Here is a 23,299-nt window from a genome sequence, read left to right as displayed (position 1 = left end):
TTGCTGTTTTTTACTTGGCGCTTGTCTCTTCAGAGCGGAGGAGGGAAGTAATTACTAAGGCACAGTCTTGTCTTGGCACACTTAAAAACTGATTTCGGATGACTGGTGTGATGGTGCTTCATCAAATCGTTAATTATGAATTCATTAATTTTGCATTTTTTCGTGCTATGAGTTTTACGATTATTTTTTTTATGTCTGAATGTTGATTTAAGTAATACTGCTTTTGTTACTGATCTTTCCATATTCAGCTAATCTGAGCTAAAGCTAAGGCATTATAATAAGAGATTTGTTTTGGCGTAAACAATTTTCACTTTTTATACAAAATACAAGAGGTTATAAGAAATTTTTACCACGCTTATATTAGCTTCACATGCATGTATGTATGTAACTCTCTTTTATAACAAACTAGCAGACCCGGCAGACGTTGTTCTGCCCTAAATTTGATCTATCTGCATACATTTTAATAAGCTTTTTTCGTCTAACTCTGCCCTCGCCCCTCTACACTTTTTCCTAATCTTTGTATTCACTCCTCCCTCCGTATTTTTTGCTTCATCTATCTCCATCTTCGTCTCATTCTATTTCTTTCTCAATCTCCTTCTCTCTTTTCTCTTCTCTCAAGTTTTTCTCATTCTTCTTCATCTCTTATTGCCAGTCCCAGAGGGTGGTATGTATTTTGTTCCAGTCCCACTCCGAGTCTCAGTTTCAGTCCCAGTCCTAGTCCTAGTTTCAGTCCCACTCCGTCTCTGGTCTACTTCCGGAAAAAAGCATCGTAAATACTAATATAGGCAAATTTATATACCAATTTTCAGGTAAATCGAATAGGACGTATGTAAATAGGTATGTGGGTATTATTAATTCATGTCTTTATTTCGGCTGCATATTTATCAGTTTTGCCATGTTGATGGACCTAAATCGAATATCACAATGAAAATTACTTTAAAGCTCTCAGCAACAGCTTTCATTTGATATCCATAATACACACATTCTAGGGGTATCCGGGTCCATGTTTTGGCCTATATATCGAGAACCTAGTCACCCAGCGGCATAAAACTTACTCTGTAATAAAGCACACATCAACAGCTTCAATTTGATATCCATAATGTAACAACACATCCTGGTGTTACCCTGATCCACGTTTTGGCCTATATCTCGAGACCCTAGACACCAATAGCTATGAAAACTACCCTGTACTAAAGCACTCATCAACAGCTCCAATTTGATACCCATAATGTAAAAACACTATCTAGGCCTTCACGGGCCCACGTTTTAGCCTATATCTCGAGACCCTAGTCACCCAGGGGTATACAAATTATCCTACTATATACCCTATTACTAAAGCACCCATCAACAGCTTTCATTTGTTATCCATATTCTATAAACACATTCTAGGGGTACCCGGGTCCACGTTTTGGCCTATATCTCGAGACCCTAGTCACCCAGGGATATGAAAATTATCGTCCACTGAAGCACTCATCAACAGCTTTCATTTGATATCCATATCTTATAAACACATTCGAGGGGTACCCGGGTCCACGTTTTGGCCTATATCTCGAGACCCTAGGGGGGTGGCTTGAATGTGTTTCCAAATCCCTCACCACCAACTAGTACAACTGCTAGTCATACTATAATATAATTGTTTCAGTATTGTTGTCTGAAAGGACATGATCCCACATGAACACATTTGTCTTACAAGACGCTTTTTAGGACTACACCAAATAAAAGGTTGGGAAGCACTTGTTTCCAATCCTTTAATGTTTGTCACGACGTTCAACTGCGAATAGAAAAATAGCAGTGGCAATTTTTAACAAATTTTTTTAATTTAGTTCTTTATTTCTTTGTTTTTGATATTTTAAGAAAAAACTTCTATGAATTTTGTAATTGAAACTAATAAACCAAACTCTTAAATGTTTTTGAAAAAGTTCGTAAAGGGGAGGGGTTTCGGCCAAAGGAAAAAGTTCTGAAACAGATTTTAGAATTTTTTCTTTTAAATCATTCCAAAATTTATTTTTCAGAAAAAAATGTATTGGGCTATAAGACTGCATACACAGAAAAACTCCAAGAATTCTATATAAAAAGTTCGAAATTTTCGAATAATTTTTTCCAGTTTTTAAGATTTGTTTGCATAGTTTAAGTTATAGGATTCGTAGAAGTTTTTTTTTTTTTTTTGTAAATATCGAAAATAAAGAAAAATTTATTCACGAAATTTGAAAAAAAAAAAAAAAATTGCTACTGCTATTTTTGGGTTCGCTGATGTATATGGTGTGCATAATAGAGGACATATTTTAAGAGGGTCGGATCCTCAGAGGTAGAACGATGATGGACGAAAGTTTTGGGGTGTGCTTTCAATGTAGGTGGTCCTTTGTCAAATATTGGTCTGGTAAGTTCCGCCACTACGCTATAATACAAAAATCTCTTAGTGTCACAAAAAAATGTTTAAAGAAACCCATAATTTCACACCACGTCCTTGGACATTTTTCAGCTCAGTAGCAAACTTTAGAAATCACAGTTTTGACAGTTCAACACCCACGCGAACAGTAGCGTTATGCATCATTGATTTTTATACAAAAAGCTATTGTTAATATACAAAGAAAATTTACTCTTACTAATTCACAGGCAATTAATGCCTTTTTGTTAAAAAAAAAAATGCTCCAACTACTACCCAACTTATATGAACACCGACTGCTGTTCTCACCGTCATTCAACTTTAATCATATCAACATCATTGCTGGCTGACGAGCTGTTGACAGCATGGGCGGTGTGAATGAAGAATGCGATCACTCGGGAGACGATTTACACAATAACAAATAACAACATTCGAACAAACGATTTTGCAGAATTAAAAAAAAAATTTAAATTATTTTATATCGAATAATAAAAGCGAGCATACGTTTTTTTATAAAAAGTTGAAACTTCTGCGCTTTTTCATTGCTATCAGTTAATTTGTACGTATGTATGTAAGTAAATAGTACACTGAAAGAAAAAATCCTATAAAGTTAACTGAATTACGGGTCAATTCAACCGAGATTTCTATAAATTTTTATCCATCCCGAATAGCTGTGAAATCAATTTCGCATATATTTTTGATTCTGAATTAACTGTTTCAACAGTAAAATCAATGAAACCAAAGGTCATAAAATGTAAGCAACAGCTCTGTTAAAAAAAAATTGAGCCGTCACGGGACGCCTGGCAGATGTGAAACATCGACATTTTCTAAAGTTAATATGCAGAAAAGAACACCTTGCGATAGGAACTAAATATGGCATAATGATAAAATAAAATCTGACATTTTTTTTTCGAAATTATCCCCAAATTACCCCGGGAGGACCCTGGGGAAATCACCAAAATCATTTCGAAATGACATTCTTAGGACCCCTGGTGGTATATTAAAAAAGTGTGAGTTTAAAAGTGCATACCTTTACTTCATATAACTTGTATGGAGAGTTCCGAAGTAATCCCTAAGTGAACCTAAAATGGCGAGGTTTTGACTTTGACTTGATTTTGTCTTGACTTTGCTAAGGTTTGACAGGGTGGATGATTGCCGTGTAAGTCGGTTAAAGCTAAATTTATTAGCGGCCACCGTGGTGTGATGGTAGTGTGCTCCGCCTGCCATACCGTATGCCCTGGGTTCGCACTTCGGGCAAAGCAACATCAAAATTTTAGAAATAAGGTTTTTCAATTAGAAGAAAATATTTCTAAGCGGGGTCGCCCCTCGGTAGTGTTTGGCAAGCGCTCCGAGTGTATTTCTGCCATGAAAAGCTCACAGTGAAAACTCATCTGCCTTGCAGATGCCGTTCGGAGTCGGCATAAAACATGTAGGTCCCGTCCGGCCAATTTGTAGGGAAAATCAAGAGGAGCACGACGCAAATTGGAAGAGAAGCTCGGCCTTAGATCTCTTCGGAGGTTATCGCGCCTTACATTTATTTATTTTTATTAGAAAATTACTTTTGCAAAACTAATTTGTTCTTGCAGATAAGTGAAGCTTAATTAACAGGCTGAGTGCAAGAGTGTAAAGCTGCAAGACTTTTTATCTTGCAAAGGTACCTTTTTTGTAGAGAATCGCACAGTGGATTGCGCATGGCAACCCGTCGCCACACGTTTTACGTACGTCTATAGATGTTTCACATCAAAAATAAAGATAAAATAAAAAAATTTTAAGCACTTCCTCTATATAAATGGACAAAAATCAACGAAAAATGTCTCCTTACATAAATACATATTCTGGCTAAACTTTGATTTTTAAATTTTGACATAGTAATTGCAAAAATATTTATGAGAAGTAAAAATATAAAAGTGGAGCGCACATTACTTGGATTGGAAAGTTGGTAGGAAAGGAGATATTATTAGTCAGTCAATTGCGCTCCACCTTTATATGTATTGTAACGAATTTAGTGCAATTCCTCTTATTTGCAACCTTCTGCTAACGTTCGAATCGCTAAACTGTTGAATAAATAACTCCACTATTCAATAATGCAAAATGGCCTTTATTAGACTACTTTCAAAATAACACTTCTATTGCTCGCCAGATAGCGTCTTAAATCAAACTGATTGTCATGCCTCTATTGTTGCTGCTTTTATACTGTCTGGTTTTCTCGTTGCATATTTCTAGGCTTTTCTATTCTAGAATTTACTAGTTAGTTATCAGCTATAAAATTACCAGCTATAACTACGTTTATAGCTTCTCATATGCGCGTGTATATGAGAGTGATACTTGCACAAATTATTGCCTTCTTTTGTGAGCATCTCAGATAAGATATATGCATGTGTTTGTGTGTCCCTTCTCCGCTGCTCGTATGGACATATGGGTAGACATAATGATTGATTTAATGATGTGCATACAAGTCACTGCTTAGCATCGGCTTAGAGATAATAGTATCCCTTAGTGTTGCTAATATTCGTCACAGTATTTTTACTTCTCATAAATATTTTTGCAAATTCTGTGTCAAAATTTAAAAATCAAAGTTTAGCAAGAATATGTCTTTATATAAGGAGAAATTTTTTGTTGATTTTTGTCCATTTATATAAAGCAAGTGCTTAAATTTTTTTATTTTATTTTTATTTTCTCCATTTCTTTCATTTTCTCGGTATCTTAACCTATTTGTTAAGTTTTACGCTTAGAGCTCATACATAAAAATCAATCCCAAAATTCCCCCGTTCCGTTTGTTTTTAGTTACTTAAACCCCGGCTTCAAATTTAAAAATTATTATCTACTTTTTTTCGATCCGCGCGCCACCTAACGGAATTTTTTTCTCCTTTTGTTCTTTTGTCACGGTGTCTTAGCTTGTCTCTGAGGTTTCCTGTTTGTAGCTCAATGAGAAGTTATTTTAAAATCGATCTCAAAATACCAAATTTCCAAATTCTTATCTAAATATTTCGATCCGTGCACCACCTAACGGAATTTTTTCTTCTTTCCTTAAATTTGCTCGTCTTATCCTATCTGTGAAGTTTTACAGTTGTAGCTCAATGAGAACTTACATAAAAATCAATCCCAAAATTCCCTCAGTCTCGTACCATTTTTCTAAATATCTCATCCCGTCCGCCCCCTAGCGAATCTTTTTGTATCGTGTCATCGGCTGTCATCGACCTCTGAATTAAGTTTGAAATTTCAAGTCTCTAGCTCATCGAGAAGTTACTTAAAAGCTGGTTTGAAATTTTCAAATTCTTATCTAAATATTTCGATTCGTGTGCCACCTAACTGATTTTTTTCCTTTTGTTGCATTGTCACGGTGTTCTAACCTATGTGTAAAGTTTCACGTTTGTAGCTCAATGAGAAGTTACCTAAAAATCGATTGCAAGATTTGTATGAAAAGCGGACAAACATTCAACCGACCTAATATAAAGGAAGTAAATAATATTTTCTAAAGATTTTGATTTTGTTTTATCCAGACCTTGCTCCCAGGATTTTCGATGTTGTGGGCATAGCACGCTATCATCACACCACGTTGGCTGCATAGACCTGCTCTATTAACTAAAAAATATTAGTCCCGCCCTAAGAATACCAATTAAAACTGTTAAAATAACATATTTCCGTCAGTATTAGAATAACAGTGGCTGTTCATATGACATAGATTTCTCTGGCGCGATAATCATAAGAGCAAAGTAGTGAGCGTAAGTTTCTCTCTGAAAACAGCTGATGCATTCACATATTATTGATAGTTGTTTGCAGTTGAAATGATTATTGAAATCTATTCTTTTGACAGAAAAATCAGTTAGAATAATAGGAGATTTAAAATAAAAAAAATAAATGTAAGGCGCGATAACCTCCGAAGAGATCTAAGGCGGAGCTTCTCTTCCAATTTGCGTCGTGCTCCTCTTGATTTTCCCTACAAATTGGCCGGACGGGACCTACAATTTTTATGCCGACTCCGAACGGCATCTGCAAGGCAGATGAGTTTTCACTGAGAGCTTTTCATGGCAGAAATACACCCGGAGCGCTTGCCAAACACTGCAGAGGGGCGACCCCGCTTAGAAAAATGTTCTTCTAATTTAAAAAGCTTATTTCTAAAATTTTGATATTGCTTTGCCCGGGCCACGGGGTGCGAACCCAGGGCATACGGTGGCCGCCATTTGGCCGAGATTTGTAATTACAGACTATTGTTAACTTGTGATCAACAGTTTTTCTTCTGTTGAAATAATTAAATAAGTAATTTCGGTAAGAAGTTCGAAGAATTCGATGGGAAACATTTAGATAATTCTGGTGATGATTGACTTTGGAATGAAATGGAAATATCGACCAAAATAAATTTTAAAATTACAGTATACAAAATTGTGACTTTTATTTGAATTGCCCTTCAGCTCAACAAAATTAAACAAATTGACTAAACAAGTTTGTTCTCTTAACAAAAAACTAGGTTGAATTAACCAAAATGTGATCAATTTTACTGAGTTTCCGATTTATTGATTTTATAAGAGTTATTTCTTTCAGTGTATGTATGTATGTAGGTTTTATTTGATGCTTTTGTTAAGCGTTTATTTAAAGTTATGACAATGACAACGGATATGTCAGCCAGCTACTTGTTTGAGGCGTGAAGTGTGTCCAAAGCTTATAATAAAGAATACTTAAATGTATTTAAAAAATACACCAACGAAGTTTGCGTCAATTTTAGTTGACGTGTGAAAGTGTTTCCTGTAATCAACTCTCATGCAGCGGACAATAAAAAAAAATTTATAAAATTAATTGTGCTATACGAAGGCAGGTTTATTGGCATAAATTACTCGAATTCAATTTTTCAACCCGGATTTTTTTGCCACGTTTAGGCCAACAATGTACATAAAACGAATTATAGGCATGAATTAAGGGTTAAAGCAAACTGATTTAGGTTTCTGTTTTTTGCATACTACGCAATGTGGAATTCAGTGCATGTGGTTTATCTATATTTGCGGCTTATCATTTTGATTTACACGAAAGCTCGCCCTCCCCTTTTGTATACAATTTTCGCATATTTGCATTATTCTTCATTCAATTCAATTATCTGTGTTGTAACTCGTGAATACTAATGAAAATCATCGCAACGAGTAATTCATGCAGATATGTATAATTAAATGCTATGAAAATGAAAACGAAATATTGTGGCGTTGTTACATATTTGTATATACATATGAGCTTTAGACCGTTCCTGAAAAAAAAAAATGTTTCTTTCGAGCAGTCACAAAGGCGGAAATTGTGAATTTTCAATATGCAAAAATTTAACGCAAACTTGCCCGCCATGATTCAAGCTTGTTTAAAGTTTTTTTTTTTTTTTTTTTGATTACATTTAGCTTTATAAAAAATATAGTCATATCCCTTGGTATGAAAGAAATCATAATACATACTTCGAATAAAAAAATTCAAAAATCAAAACGAGTTCTGAGCGACCTTTTACTTAAGCTTTGTAAAACTAAAATTTATTGGGCTACAAAACTGCATACTCAAAAATATTCAGAAAATTCAAATTGAAATTTTTTCGAATTGAAGAATTTTTTCGAAAATGTTTTTAAAATTGATTTGCACACTTTCAGTTACGAAATTCATGGACGTTTTTTCTCATATTATCGAAAATATAAAACACAAAGAATTTAATAGAGCAAGAGCCCGTGGCTGCCAGACCTTCGTCATTTTATAAAAGCAGAAATTTCGTCAGTGCATACTTCCAACTGAAGCAGGATCGTTGGTCTATTATAAAACTTGAGTTCTAGTGGCTTTAACAGATATCGTTGCAGAAAAATAGACCTTTCTTTCGTCATTTTATAAAGACTGATTCTCATATATGGACTTCGTCACGATATAAGAAGCCCACTAGCCTCATTGCCAGACACTTTCCATAGGGGCTTTGATTATCCAGACATCGAAAATAAAATTTAAATTTTTTTTTTTTTTGTGTTTTCCTATTTTTCGAAAATTATTGAATTGTCTTTTGTTATATTGAAAACGAAATCCGACCCATCAAGCAAAACGTATTCGATTCTTGACTCCATTGGGCATTCGATAAAGCAATCATGAGATAATTAGGAATTCGTATTTTGTATGGAAGATTGCGTTCAATAGCGGCTTTAATGTAGAAAAATGGACTGATTATTTTATTTACCCTCTGTGTTTGATTTTTAAAAATGTTTAAGGACAAGTAAATAATTTATAAATTTTTAGAAGAATCCAAAAGTAAGAAAAAAACTTAATAAATAAAATATATGAAATATTACAAAAAAAAAAATATAATATAAAAATTAATTAAAAATATATAAGAAAGTATAAAAAAATATTTAAAAAATATTAAAAAGAAACAAAAAATATAAAAAAATATTTTTAAGCACGTTTTATATTATTAAAAAATATCTCACATTAAATAAAATTTTATTTTAATAACGGTATTATTAAATAAAATATAAAAAAGGCTCAAAAAAAAATTTAAGAAGTAAGGAATGCTAAGTTCGGGTGTAACCGAACATTACGTACTAAGCTGCCAAATTACAACTTGCAAAACTTTTAAATTACCTTCTTTTAAAAGTGGGCGGTGCCACGCCCATTGTCCAAAATTTTACTAATTTTCTATTCTGCGTCATAAGTTCAGCCCACATACCAAGTTTCCGTCTTTGGTAATGAATTATCGCACTTTTTCGGGTTTTCAAAATTTTCGATATCGAAAAAGTGGGCGTGGTTATAGTCCGATTTCGCTCATTTTAAATAGCGAATTGAGATGAGTGCCCAGGAACTTATATACCAAACTTCATTAAGATACCTCAAAATTTACTCAAGTTATCGTGTTCACGGACAGACGGACGGACATGGCTAAATGAATTTCTTTTTTCGCCCAGATCATTTTGATATATAGAAGTCTATATCTATCTCGATTAGTTTATGCCGTTACGGGGTACCGTTATGCGAACAAAATTAATATAGCCTGTGAGCTCTGCTCAGCTGAGTATAAAAAAAGGCAACAAAAAATATATTATATTTAAAAAAAAAATTATAATAAAATAAAAATAACTGTAATGCGCGATAACCTCCAAAGCGATTTTAGGCCGAGCTGGAGCCCGCTACCCTAACACCACGGCGACTGCCGTTGAATATTAAGTAACTTCAAAAAACATCAGAGAAGAATATTAGAAAATTAACACAACAAAAACAAATTTTAATTAAAAAAAGGCATATATAATAACTGAAGGAAATATATTAGAAGAAAACTAAAAAAGATGATTAAAAAAAATTATTTAAAAAATTTTAATAAAAATATAAAAAAAAATATGTAAGAAAACTTTAGCACTTTGTTATGTGTGAATAATTTTTTTATCTTCACCGCCGGTTTCTAAAATTAAGGCTAAAGCAGAATTTTTCTATTTTTTCTTTTGATTTCGGTGCCATTTTGCACCTTCTGCAGGGAATCTGGAATGTTTGACAAACATCATAAAACCGCCGAAATGCAAAGACGATAAATGAAAAATCTGTTCAAAAAATATTTACACATAAGAAATGTTTTTTTAAATTTTCTTATTTAGTTTTTTTTTTATATTTTTCTTAGTCTCTTCCTCCTTCCCTCTTTTTACTTCTCTCTAGTTCCTCTTATTCTTCTCCATTCCTTGTTCCCAGTCCCAGTCCCTATCAAGTGGAGGGTTGGAAAGGGTGGTCCAGGGGTATGAGATATAAATGTTAACCGATTCTCACAAAATTTAACGAGAATCGGTCGATTCGTTTCAAAGAAGTTCAACTACAAATAATAATTTTATATATTAGATAGTATGTCTGAGATTATGGACAAAACTTAAAGCTTTAATTTTATATATTTTCGTTTAAAAATGAAAATAAACTAATATATAAAATTTGGAAAGTCATGTAAAAATAGTAAAGAAATAATTGAACATTATCATTGTGCAAATGCTCCAACCCCACACGTCCGCAAGTGAGCTGAAAAACGCACTAAATTAAGGGGCTGTGATGATTTCAACGAGCTTACATATACAATTTATGATGTCTACATGTTTGTTATTATTTTGCATTGCAAAAATAATTATTATTTGTATTATTGTTGATTTTTTTTCAGCGGTTAATGGTTTTTTTGTTTACTTATTTTTTATTCATTTTATCTTATTAGCTTGGATTATTTTTGTGTTAATTGTAGTATTTTCGCATTTGCATCGTTTCGATCATGTGTAGATTTAAATTGCCAATGAATAATTGCATTTGTATGTAGAAGTGTCTTTCTGTATTAGTGGTGTTCTGTATACATAATAAATCGTGTTTTTAAATAGGTTCAGATAGCTGGAATGATTCCGGTTATGGTAGGTAACTTAAAATTAGTCCAGGGAGTCATGTCTATTCTTTTTTTTTTTTTTTTTTTCAAATCTTTCGATATTTCAATTTGGGTCTGCTACCTGAATTGAATTAATATTAGAATGAGACGAGGGAGATCAATCAGAACGACGATCTCAGTCAATTTACATTTTGGTTGTCTACATATATGTTCCCCCAAATAAGGGGCTGCATCAGGCACATAAGGCCTTAAACACAAGTATGTGTCTGCTCCCTGGGTTTGGAATCATTAGTTGCTTAGATTTAGGTACGTTGAGATTAATTTTAGGGTTGGTTCTTTAGGAATCGTTATTCAGCTGATATGAAAACAAATTTTTATTTCAGTAAAACCATGTTCCGTTTATTGTAAACCCGGTTCCCCAGATACGGTTCTACAGCTCCGTGACTAGCTTGCATAAATTTACTTATGTACATATGTATGCAATTTGTGATGTTACTAAATATATAATATGTGAAGCGAAAATTTGCAATTTATTTGATTTATATTTAGCAACACATGTTTATATAAATTATTACTAAACATACATACGAACACAATATAAATTAGGGTGTGCCATACAATTTTTTTTTTTTTTTTATTTCTGGTACTGCAAAAATCTTATTCAGGAGGTGCCTCAACGCGATTTTAGTTTTTCCATACAAATCGTATTCATATTATTGGCCTTAACAAAGGAGTTCTGCCTTCTCCGGATTAGATAAAGCGGCAAAAAATTGGGTATTGCGGTAAATAAGAACAAGCCAAGGTACTTGCTGTCATCCAAGAAAGAATCGCAGCATTAACGCCTTGGCAGCGTCACATGTCACTGTTGACGGATATAAATTCGAGGTTGTGCAGGATTTCGTCTATTTGGGAACTAGAATTAACAACAGAAACAATGTCAGCTTAGAAATCAAACGGAGAAGAACTCTAACCAACAAACGCTACAAGTCGCTCGTCATACCTGTCCTCATGAATGGCTCGGAATCATGGAGGGTGTCGAGATAAGGTACGTTACCTCCCTCTCAATCGACGTCAATTAACGCGGAAAAGATACAAATCGTATGCGAAATTTTCAAGTTTTTTTAAAAAAGTTTTACAGAGCTCTAATCCTTACTATCCAAATATACTAGCTATATATATAGGAAATTGAACGGTCTACAAAAAAGATCTAAAATAACTTTTTGATAAGTTAACTCGTTTAGTAGTTGTTAAAGTTCAACCTCAAGTTTTATAAGGTTCACCATCGCTATTTGCTATGCCAAGAGGAAAAAAATATATTTTTGACTTACCCTAATTTATATGTATGTACATATGAACGTATGTGAATATATAATTTTTTATTATTTAATCTCATTCAGCTTTATATGCTTATTTCAGTATTGCATTTCGCTCATTTATTTGTTCGTTATATTTAGAGTTCCGAATTACACTGGTTTGTCTAAGTTTAGATAGGGTTTCTGCTGGGCATTCTGATTACCTCGCTTAAACTTTGCTGGATCTGATTTAGACTACAAATATTGATTAGGCTTTTTTGACAGTTCTATTATATTTCGTGCTTCCATCTAAAGATGGGATCCGACAATCATCACATGGTCTGCCGACAACTGCCTCCAGTGCAAACTTCATCTAAGTCAGTCTCTCGAGAGAGAGTTGGGGAGAGGTACTTAACAGGGGCAGGTAAACGGGAAGGTTGGTCGAAATGTTTTTGTAATGAACTTAACGAAGGCCCCAAGTGTAAACTGTGCGATCAATGAAACGTCTTGCTAGCAGAAGTTGTCGCAACTAAGGTCTCCGTGTCGCACGCTATCTAATGCTTTTAAGGTTAAAAAAATTTATATATACTCCGTTAGCTATTAAGGCTCGAGTTGCATTGTAATGCAATCCATGGTACAACTGAACCGGAGATTGATAGATGTATAGGATTTTGAGCTCCTATGGTCTGCTCCTCCATCTCCTGGAGAGATACTACGTTTTGCAAGGTGGCGAGATCCTTCTACCCGGATGTGTATGGTAAGCGGTCTGCTGAAACTATTGGATTCACTTCCCCCTGTCAGGGTAGCTCCACTTTACCTAACCCATGGAGGAGATAGAGGTGGCCCACAGATTTATCTCTGCCACTGTATCCTTGGATTTACCACAGAAATAGCAAAACGAAATAGCGCCCGTGTTCTACCTTACTTCCATATCCTTAGAACCCTTCTGAAGACCTGAAATGCAATGAGTACTTGGGAAATATTTGATTTCGAACCTTCTGGACAAGTAATTCCAATAATGTAATCATTTGGATGTGGTTTTATTAACTGGACGAAGTATATTTAAGTATATTTTTTGTTAGGATGGAGCGCTACGCCAGAGAAATGAGAGAAAACCAAAAATTTTTTACGCTTCTACGCGTTTCGACGCTTACACGTTTTCTACCGGGAGCATTTTTGTTGGAAATATATTTGATTTTTAAGTACATGTTCATTACACTTAAACCACAGTACCCACATATGTATTTGCTGATTTGCACTTGCTGATTGCTGTCGTACGTACATATATTTTGTTGTGACTGCCGGAAAAATATTCTCAAATTATTTGCCAACAACTTTTGGGTTTATGTGGTAGTTTGTACTTATATTAAACAGAATATATAAAAGCCATCTATCTGATCGTAAGTTTTTTCTTTCCCTACCACACTACTTTTTCAATCAAACGATGGTTGCATAATTTATGTTTATAAATGCAGGAAAAATAATATAATAAAATGAATGAATGCAAACTTACCGCGACGGCACATATCCAACACCACCACCTCCTCCACCGCCATCATCGCGTAACAACAAACGTCCGTTGTGCTGGTATAAACACTGTGATGATGACATATCGACAAATTCACCACTCCCACCCATAGGTGGGCGGAAACTGCTGCTACCAGAGCTTGTAATACTGCCCGAACGACTAGTCGACTTTCCTCCGGCACTGCCAACGCCACCGACACCACCACCACTACCACCACCGCTCAATGGTTGATATGAGATCAATTGCTGTTGTTGTGAAAATGATTTTGTGGTTGATGCAGTTGCCACCGATGCAGCAGTTGAAGCAGCAATAACAGCAGCTGGTGCACCGATTTTTATTAATGCGCCAGCTGCATTACCATTACCTACAGTCACTGGCGATGGTATGGGTCGAGGCCCTGTAGCAAGACGATTAGTTTCTGGTGTATGTGCAATGCTGGTGTAATGCTAAAAATCACATCATAGGAAATGGGCAGGAATATGGAAATATTAGTAATTTGTCATCGTTTGATATTATGACAGTACAACTGGCAACAACAACAATAATACTCACCATTTGTAAAACATCGCACTCCTTGGGCACCACATGCAACGTTAAAACTGATGGTGTTTGTTTTATCATTGAAACGATTGTACTATAAGCAAGTCCGGCAATTGGTGTATTGTTAACCATTAGAACGCGATCGCCCGTCTGCAAGTTGGCATAGTGAGCGGGTCCGTTCGTTTGAACTTCTTTTATGAAAATGGTTTCCATAGCTTTCACTTGGTGGTGGTATGGATCAGATGCTTCCTACACACATGCCAAAGTCGACGACGTCAATGGTTGTTGGTTATTTAAAAAAAAAAGGAAAGAAACAGTCAAAGCGCCAACCAAACAGCAATCAACCAACAATCCAACGAGCCAGTTAAAGTGAGCATACAAAGTTAAAGCCAACACCACAAATAAATTAATAACCAAAAGCGAGTAACGGCGAGAGTTCCAATTGGAGTTGTTGTGCCAAGTCAATGTTGTGTTGCGAAGTCGCATGTGAAAGAGAGAAAAAAAAATTTTTTAAATTGTGAGTGAGTTGGTAGTTTGACGTTGAAGTGTAAGAAAGTGTGCAAAAAAGAGCAAAAAGAGAAAACAAATATATAAAAATCAAAAAGCAAATAAAATTTACTCAAATTAGGGGGGCGTGGGGTGGCTAAATAGCAACAAAATCGTGGCAGTGAACAGTGAATGATTTCCAAAGCGCTGAATGTTAAAATAGATTACTTTTTTTTCAAATTAGCGCTATAAGTTACGAAACTCTACGAGGAGGCTATTCATACATAGCCTCACGAAAAAAATTTAAAAAGCTTTGGAGTCTAAAAATATAGCCTTTTGTGCTTCTTTAGACATATCAGGGGTTTTCCATAAAAGGAAACATCAACATCAAACAAGCTAGGATTCGCAAGGATATAAGCCAAACCCAATGATTATTCGCTGGGTGCTATCCATGTTAAAGAGAAGAAAAATCAGTCTACAGCTTGGAGGGGCAACCGAGTCAATTATGGTCAATAGTAGATGCCCTCAAGAGGTTTTATCCTCTCCTCTCTTTTGGCTGTTACTCATAGATAGGCAAGGGTCTGCAGATGACTTAGAAATCTGCATCACTGGGATGCACGAGGAAACGATATCCAATCGCACGCAACAAGCCCTGCGTATCATACAAAGGTGGTGTGATACCAAAGTACTGTGTATCAACCCTAACAAAACTGTTCTCGTGCCTTTTACCCGGAGAACAAAACTATTCTTGTTAGTAGACTCCGTAGGTGCCACCAAAACCGAAGCTTAAACAAAGCAACAAGAGCTTTATTCGCCTGTACTCGACGCTAATGCAAAACATGAGGGCAATCTGCCAAAACGGTATACTGGACATTTAATACTGATGTGAAATCAATAGTCACCTATGCTTCCTTAGCTTTGGTGAGCGAAGGCCACACAATGAACAGGAATAACGAGATCACGCAAACTGCATCGACTAGTTTGTAGCGACATAACGGAAATAACGTTCCCTGCTGATGCACTTAGTGTCTTAGTGGGAAAACCTCCATTCACTATTCTTATAAGGAAAGTGGCAACGCTTGCAGCACTAACACTTCAAAACTAAAGATCAGAAACATAACAGGGCATATGAAGGTGATAAGAAGATTCATGAGAAATCCGATAATGCAACTACGTGAAGCAATGGCCCTACGCTTGGAATCCCACGGAACTTTGAGGTGCCTATCGTGTACAGAACTCTTTGGAAAGCAGGAAATCCATACACCGACCAATTTAGAGGTCTGGTTGTTGGATGAACCAATTTGATGATGGAAAAACGGAAGCTGGTATCTATGAGCCGAACTTCAAGAAATTGACATAGTTGGATGTTGCCCAACTTTATTTCAGGCATAAATCCATGCAATAGAGGTACACACTAAAGAAACCATAAAAAAGTGGGTAACAAGTCAGTTCAGACAATACTGTATTAACTGCCCAGGGTAAAAAAGGCAAAATTTTGTATACTTCCATCAACGAGAGTATCAGCAAAACTCGTTAATCTTACGAACTTCCACTGTACGCGACGCTGTAGTCTAAGATATCACCTAAGTTAAATTTGTCGCTGTGCATAAATGGATTCCATCTGCTTTATTATTTTTTTTTTTTTTGCACAAAGCCGTTGATTGTATACGTCTATGTGAACTGGCTGTTATTTAATGTGGCAATCAACGAAGCATGACAAAAACAAAAGCGAAAATGCTTAGCATAAAAGAAAGGTAAACTTTTAAGCCAAATAAAATCAAGGGGGAAAAAGCAAACAAAATATAGCTTAAAGAAACATCCGAATAACAGTATGTAGACTGACGTATGATAACAGTTCGACGAGGGAAATGCATACATTGTAGACAAGGATAAGAGACTATGGGATATTAAATTATCAAATCGGCTGGATGAAGTGATACCGGATGAAGATGCCTACAAGATGGCAATGTTTCCGAAGCCAGAAGAATTTTTCGGGTGGAATTCTAAAGCAATCACTCGCAAGCCAATAAGCCTCTGCTAATTTATCCCTAAAACACTCGAAAGACTTTTTGACCTGCGTAAAAAGAACAACGCTAAAGGGCAAAAGCTTTCTCGATGTAATCGCCATCATCGAGAAACCATTGAACTGCAAAAAATGCACTCTGACAGGCTTCCTCGACATTGAGACATCGAGCGTAATACTCTATATTTTCATGGATCGATTTTATGCTAAATAATAGGGTCGTCGGCGCAACTTTTGAAGCTCGCTTAGTATGTAAAATGCCTACCAGAGGCACCTTTCATGTCAGCGTTCTTTTTCCTTTTCTATGTATACTGGTAATTAAGGAAATTCTAGAAAACTTCAGGGCAGATGGAGCGATGGTAGTCGCATACGCCGACGACTAATCAGAGGTAAATTCCTGTCAACGATTAGCGAGCTCATATTAATGACATTTCGCGGAAATATGAGCTGCGGGTAAATGCAACAAAAATTGAACAAGAAAAACAAAAAAGCCTTCCTTAAACTCAGGGAGGCTAAACGGTATAATGATAAATCTCTGTTCTGAAGAACACCAGGCTTGCGAATAGCAAGCGCAGTGAGCAGTGCACCTCCAGAAGGGTTAAACCCAATTTTTATAGTGTCTTCCAGGCGGTCTAGGCCAAAGAGGGAGCAGCCAAACTGTTTCACGACAGTACGGTCTCAGACACCATTTTAACAATCTTTGTCGACAGCCAGGCGGCCTTAAAGGGATTAAATCCAACTTGATAAAGTCAGATATAGCGCATCGGTGTGGAGCCTCGCAGGTGTTCAGGAGGAGAATCAAGGAATATGAGATTAGGGCAGCGGACTAGCTGTGGACCAAGCGATATGATTTCGAGGTTTGAATTTTATGGTCATGTTTGGATAGTAAAGGAAATAGCTTACTTCTCAAACTTAGCAAATCTGTAATAACAACCTACGGGTGGCATAAAATGTCATTGCGCCATTACACTGATATTCCTCGGTGGCGCATATCAACAAGCGGCATCTGCAGAAGCTGTTAGGATGAGAAGGAGGCAATTCATCGCTTACTTTGTCGATATACAGGACGGCAAACAAGATAACTCAGATTTTTTGGCGCATGGTTTTTCAACAAACGGGCAGAGTTTGGGAAGGTGAAACTTTCGCTCCTCTTTAAATTTATCAGAGAAAACTAGTGGTTCGTTTGGGACTACTAGGAAGTAATCTGGTTGGACGAATGTGGCGCCACCCGGCTCTCACTAAGGACACTCACAATAGACAAAAATGTTTCCGAGTGAACGTGTGGGTAGTTCTCATACAAGTTCTCTTAACCTAAGATATAAGTTGACGCCTTTTTTGCACCAAATTTAATATACGGTGTAATAAGTACAGATGGAAATTCTTAGATTGAAAATATATCATCGGGAAAAAATATTCACTGAGCGAACTTTCATTATGCCTCTCGATTTTCGGTCTTAATTTTTTTTTTACACAGACTCGTCTTTCATTTAACTGTCCATCGTACTACAATTAAACTTAATACCCGTATGTAAAGAAATCGTTTTTTGTTTTGTTATTATACTTTAGAGCCCACTTACCTGTGGCCAAGAGGGATCATCTTCCGGTGGATAGGCAATGAAATGACGCAGCGTAAAACCGAAACCTTGATTCGGACGTCGTCGAATTACAACAACCTTTGGTTGTATGGCGCTACTACTGTTGATGTCTTGCAACATTTTTATTTTGGGCAAATGCGACAACGGCTGATTTTAGAGTTTTGTATTACCTTTTTTAATATATGTATTTTTGCTATTGTTTTATTGTTAGTGGTATAAGTAAATACATCTGCACTTTTTTTGTTTTTGTTGACTGTTACTCTTGGGGCCACTTGGTTAATATTCACTTTTATATTATTTACGACGATTCACAATTGACGTTAGGACGATCGAGGCAGATGCAACGGCATTGGGGCGAAGTGGAAAAAATACTCGGTTGATTATTTTAGATTTTTTCATAATGGTGAGCTGGCAATTTTTGTGCATGTAATTATTTATTTTTGTTGCCGCTCAACGCTGATTTTGGACACTGGCCAGGCAAACGGCATACGGTTGATGTGGCGTTTCGTATTCTAAAAAAAAAGTCTTTGCATTTGCGCTATAAATATGTGCTTTAAGAGTTTTTCATTTTGGGGCTAATATTTTTGTTTATTTCTGTTTTAACTTTTATTATTTGTGCTTTGTTGCTTTTAAAGGTTTATTATATTTCTTTGAAATGTATTTTCTGTGCTTCTTCTTCGTTTCTCTTTTTGTAACGGATTATGCGGTCTGATCCGGGTTTTTGTGCGTCATACAATAATCATTTGTGTGATTCTTTAGCCCTTCACTTTTTTATAGTCTTGCTTCTTTTGTGCAATATCCTTTCGTTTGTCATTGGCTTTTGCTTTCTTAAATATAAGGCTTCTCCGTTTTTGTAACACCCCTTCTTTCATCTACGCTGAGTTTAAGCTTTCGTGAAACCATACTGAAGGTAAGTTAAGTTCCGGTACCGCCTTGATAGTTTCGTTCAACACTTTATAATGAGGCATTTACGTGTATTATGTACATTATCTGCAAAATACAAAAAAAAAAAGAAACAACAATAATAAATAATAAGGTTTATTCAAGTCTGCATTCAATTAATTAACTTAGTAGTAGTCGTACATAGGAAATCAAAATTAAACTAACGGGAAAAAGAGAGAGCAAAACAATTAGCTTATTTGCCAAAGGCTAATCAAACGAGGGTTAATCAATAAGTAAAAATGTATTGAACAAATGTGGAAAAAGATTAGAAGCAAGTGATTTTGACGGTGATTTCACAGTCACCGTGATTTTATCTGTACTTTTCACTGTCATAGATAAAACACTGTTCACAATTAAACTCACCAATAATCACAGACTTTATCACAGCTATCGTCACAGCAGAATAATTCGAATGGCTAATCAAACGAGGGTCGATCAATGAGTAAAAATTTAAATGAGAAAAAATATTTAGAAAATCAAGTGATTTGTGATTGTGATTTCTCAGTTGCAGCGATTTTTTATCGGCGTTGGTTGATGTTAAAAAACTATATGATTGATGATGTGATGAATAAATGATACTTCACAATTATGAATCTGTAACTCATGCTACATCTAAGTAGCGCTTGACGGTGCTATTCTTGTTGTTGTTGTAGCGATAAGGTTGCTCCCCGAAGGCTTTGGGGAGTGTTATCGATGTAATGGTCCTTTGCCGGATACAGATCCGGTACGCTCCGGTACCACAGCACCATTAAGGTGCTAGCCCGACCATCTCGGGAACGATTTATGTGGCCACATTCAACCTTCAGGCCATCCCCTCCCCTCCCTCCCCACCCCCAAGTTCCATGAGGAGCTTGGGGTCGCCAGAGCCTCGTCTGTTAGTGAAACAGGATTCGCCGCGGATAGGTGAGGTTGACAATTGAGTTTGGAGAAGCTATATATTGCGCCAGCAACCTGAAGGGTTGCGCTACACAGCCCCTTGAATCTGGTATTTTAGTCGCCTCTTACGACAGGCATACCTACCGCGGGAATATTCTGACCCCCTAACCCGCTGGAGTAAACTGTGAGCAGGGTGATTTTATAGCAAACTCAGTATCGGCAGACTGTCCAGTTAATTGCGACTGTGCCTGTACTGATACCTTTCAGTAGTAGAAATCACAGGATGATTGATTGACATTGTCGCAGCTAACTGTTCCTGTGGTAGGAGCTGTCATAGTGCTGTTGTTGTTGTTGCATCAGTGATTCACCATTTTAGGCTCTGGCCTTTAGGTACAATTGCGGCTGCTTGTTCGCCAAAATGTAGGTCCTGATCGAACGTCACACCCTGTATTTTTGGGTCTAACACAATGCCAGCGACTTTGATGTCCAATATGGTCGACGTTGTAAATATGGTCACCAACGTTTTGGTCGGTGACAGCGCCATATTTCGCGAGGTGGAAAAACATAAAGATAATAGTTAGATAAACACGCTTCGACCCACACGACATTCCAATCAGCACCTGTTTTCGACTGCAGAGGCAAGGCCATATACTATAGAACAACTGAAGTATAACGTGAGTTCCCTTGTATCCAATTGGTGTCAACTGTCCTTACTTAAGTAGGTATAGCTGAAATGTTTTGGTATAAGACGGCAAGCGAAGTAGAATCTTTGTCTGCTCTCTTTTGTTGACGGGGTGTTAAGGATGTCTCCGTCCATGTTAAATGGGAAAAGCGATCCATGTCCCAAAAGACTGGGGTGAAGGATTGGCAACATGATCAGCTTTGTGATTCACATAACAGCGAATGCGACCACAAAGTGCGAAGATGCAATGATATCATCAAGCTTCCGGGTAGCAGTGCTTGAGACAAACATGTTAAAATGACTTTTTCTAGTAAGATGTTCCTTTCGTTTCTTTCTCGTGCATTTGCATTCGCCTACAATTCGCAACCAGCTTATTAACTATTCTAAAGAAATAGCTTATGAATAATTATTTCTAATGAGAGCTTGGCGGCCACCGTGGTGTGATGGTAGCGTGCTCCGCCTATCACACCGTATGCCCTGGGTTCAACTCCCGGGCAAAGCAACATCAAAATTTTAGAAATAAGATTTTTCAATTAGAAGAAAATTTTTCTAAGCGGGTCGCCCCTCGGCAGTGTCTGGCAAGCGCTCCGATTGTATTTCTGCCATGAAAAGCTCTCAGTGAAAACTCATCTGCCTTGCAGATGCCGTTCGGAGTCGGCATAAAACATGTAGGTCCCGTCCGGCCAATTTGTAGGGAAAAATCAAGAGGAGCACGACGCAAATTGGAAGAGAAGCTCGGCCTTAGATCTCTTCGGAGGTTATCGCGCCTTACATTTATTATTTTTTAATGAGAGCTTCTTACAGCAAGATAAGGTGGCTAAGCCAGTCGCCCAAATCTTATAGCGCTCTCCACGATAAATATATACATTCACCGTTATTGCCATTATCGTCGTCGTCACTGAACGACGACAACTCACGACGACGTGTTAAATTCGGTATTGCCATCGTCGTGTTCGATAACTATTGACGACTATCGACACATGTTTGGTATTTGCTGTCGTCGTCGCCCTCACACGACGCCATTTTTGTCGACGCTGATTTTACTGACAACAGAAGGAAAATTTGTAAGTAAGACATTTCTTTTTTAATTAATTAAATATACCGTAATATGCATTGTTTTTTTAGATATTCAAAATGAAAATAACGAGTGCGCAACAATTCGAGGTTCTTGTAGCTGAGCTAGAAAAATCGGAGTATTTCTGATTTTTTTTCTATTGAGTCTTAGCTCCTCTTTTTTTTATTTTCGTCACTAGAGCTCGAACTACTGTCATAATAAAACATTTTTGTAAAATCTTGAAATCAAATATTTAAACAAATCTCAAATCGCGAAAAAAAGATACAAAAATGGTAAAAAAAATCGGATAGCCGATCCAGAAATGGCAGAGATGGTATATTTTCCTTTCGTTTTATCGATAAATTGTCGTCGTAGTCTCAACAAGCTTAGCCAATACCGATTTGGTGTCGATGTGACGACGACGTCGATACGATGTGACGTCGACTGAAAAACGACGACGATGTCGACGACGACAATGACGATAAGGGTGAATGTCTACCAGGTACATCGCACCTCCGTTGGGATCTAAACTAACAAATATCCAAATATTCCAGATACTTAAAGTCAAAGCATAGTTGACGTCATCGAACAGAAGTTCTGTTTACTGTTTTTATGGAAGTGTTTTCTATGTGGAACAAAGACAGACCCCGTCTAAGATCACGTCTTTATTGAACATCTCTTGTAAGATATTAGCTATGTAGCGCATATAAACAGTTAAACAAAATACTTACCAACTAAAAAAAATGTTTCAACAAAACAAATAACAGTCAAAACTTAATTTACTATCGAATATTTAGTTAAATATTATTTCCTGTAAACAAAATCAAAGAAAAAACAAGCAAAGTTTTACAAATCATTAAGCTCACGAATTACACTGCAAATCTGCATTGACTACTTGGACAAAATTGATTATTTCCGCACACAAAATTTTATAGTTTTGCCATCAATTTGCAGCGGAATAATTTGGCTAATTTTCCTTTTCAATGCATGCTTGCAAAACATTTTCTAATATTGGTACGAGCGTAATATTGTAGTAATTTTTTAAACATAAATCAGATAAATTTTTAATCCAAATGGTTGAAGCCAAAGCAACATTCACTGATAAGCCAGACTTTGCAAAATGAGGGAAAACAAGTTATGAAATTTAAGTTCGGCTGAAAACGAGAAGTATATACCCAAATGTGGACCGCAACAATAAGTAAACACGCCGGATTACTCAATTTAGGAATCAAATTAGAAAGAAAATGAGTTTCTCGTGTGTTTGTGACCTGTTCTAGTTGTAATTTGAGAAACTTTTCTTTCCGGAAAGTGGACCAAGGACAGACCTATGTCAAAAAATCTGATTTAGGATGCGATTCCATTTAAATAAGGTACATGGTACCTCTTTCACCAAGTTAATATTTGAGAAACTTTTCGTCGCAGGTAGCGGAGCAAAGGCCGACTACTTTTAAAACTGTATTTATGGTGCGATTTGAAATTTTGTACGGAACTCTTCTTTGACAAACCTAATAATTGAGCTCATTTCTTTTCGGAAAGTGGAACAGGATTGTACGATTTGCTTGA

The 23,299-nt window shown here is 36.3% G+C and overlaps 1 protein-coding gene across 2 annotated transcripts in view; it reads right to left on the bottom strand.

The window, feature by feature from the left end:
* Positions 1 to 23,299, bottom strand: part of RhoGAP19D (Rho GTPase activating protein at 19D) — a 233,501-nt gene that overhangs the window by 87,537 nt on the left and 122,665 nt on the right. For both annotated transcript variants that reach the window (XM_067784656.1, XM_067784657.1), the window contains exons 3-5: positions 18,165 to 19,172; positions 14,091 to 14,327; positions 13,524 to 13,984 (exon numbers count right to left, since the gene is read on the bottom strand). In XM_067784656.1, the coding sequence (XP_067640757.1) occupies positions 13,524 to 13,984; positions 14,091 to 14,327; positions 18,165 to 18,302 (836 nt within the window). In that variant the 5' untranslated portion in view covers positions 18,303 to 19,172. The remainder of the gene's footprint in view (positions 1 to 13,523; positions 13,985 to 14,090; positions 14,328 to 18,164; positions 19,173 to 23,299) is intronic.

This window comes from Eurosta solidaginis, chromosome 4, assembly GCF_040869045.1.
Source record: "Eurosta solidaginis isolate ZX-2024a chromosome 4, ASM4086904v1, whole genome shotgun sequence".
Taxonomy (NCBI): Eukaryota; Metazoa; Arthropoda; class Insecta; order Diptera; family Tephritidae; genus Eurosta; species Eurosta solidaginis.
This window is presented reverse-complemented; position numbering and strand designations above follow the sequence as displayed.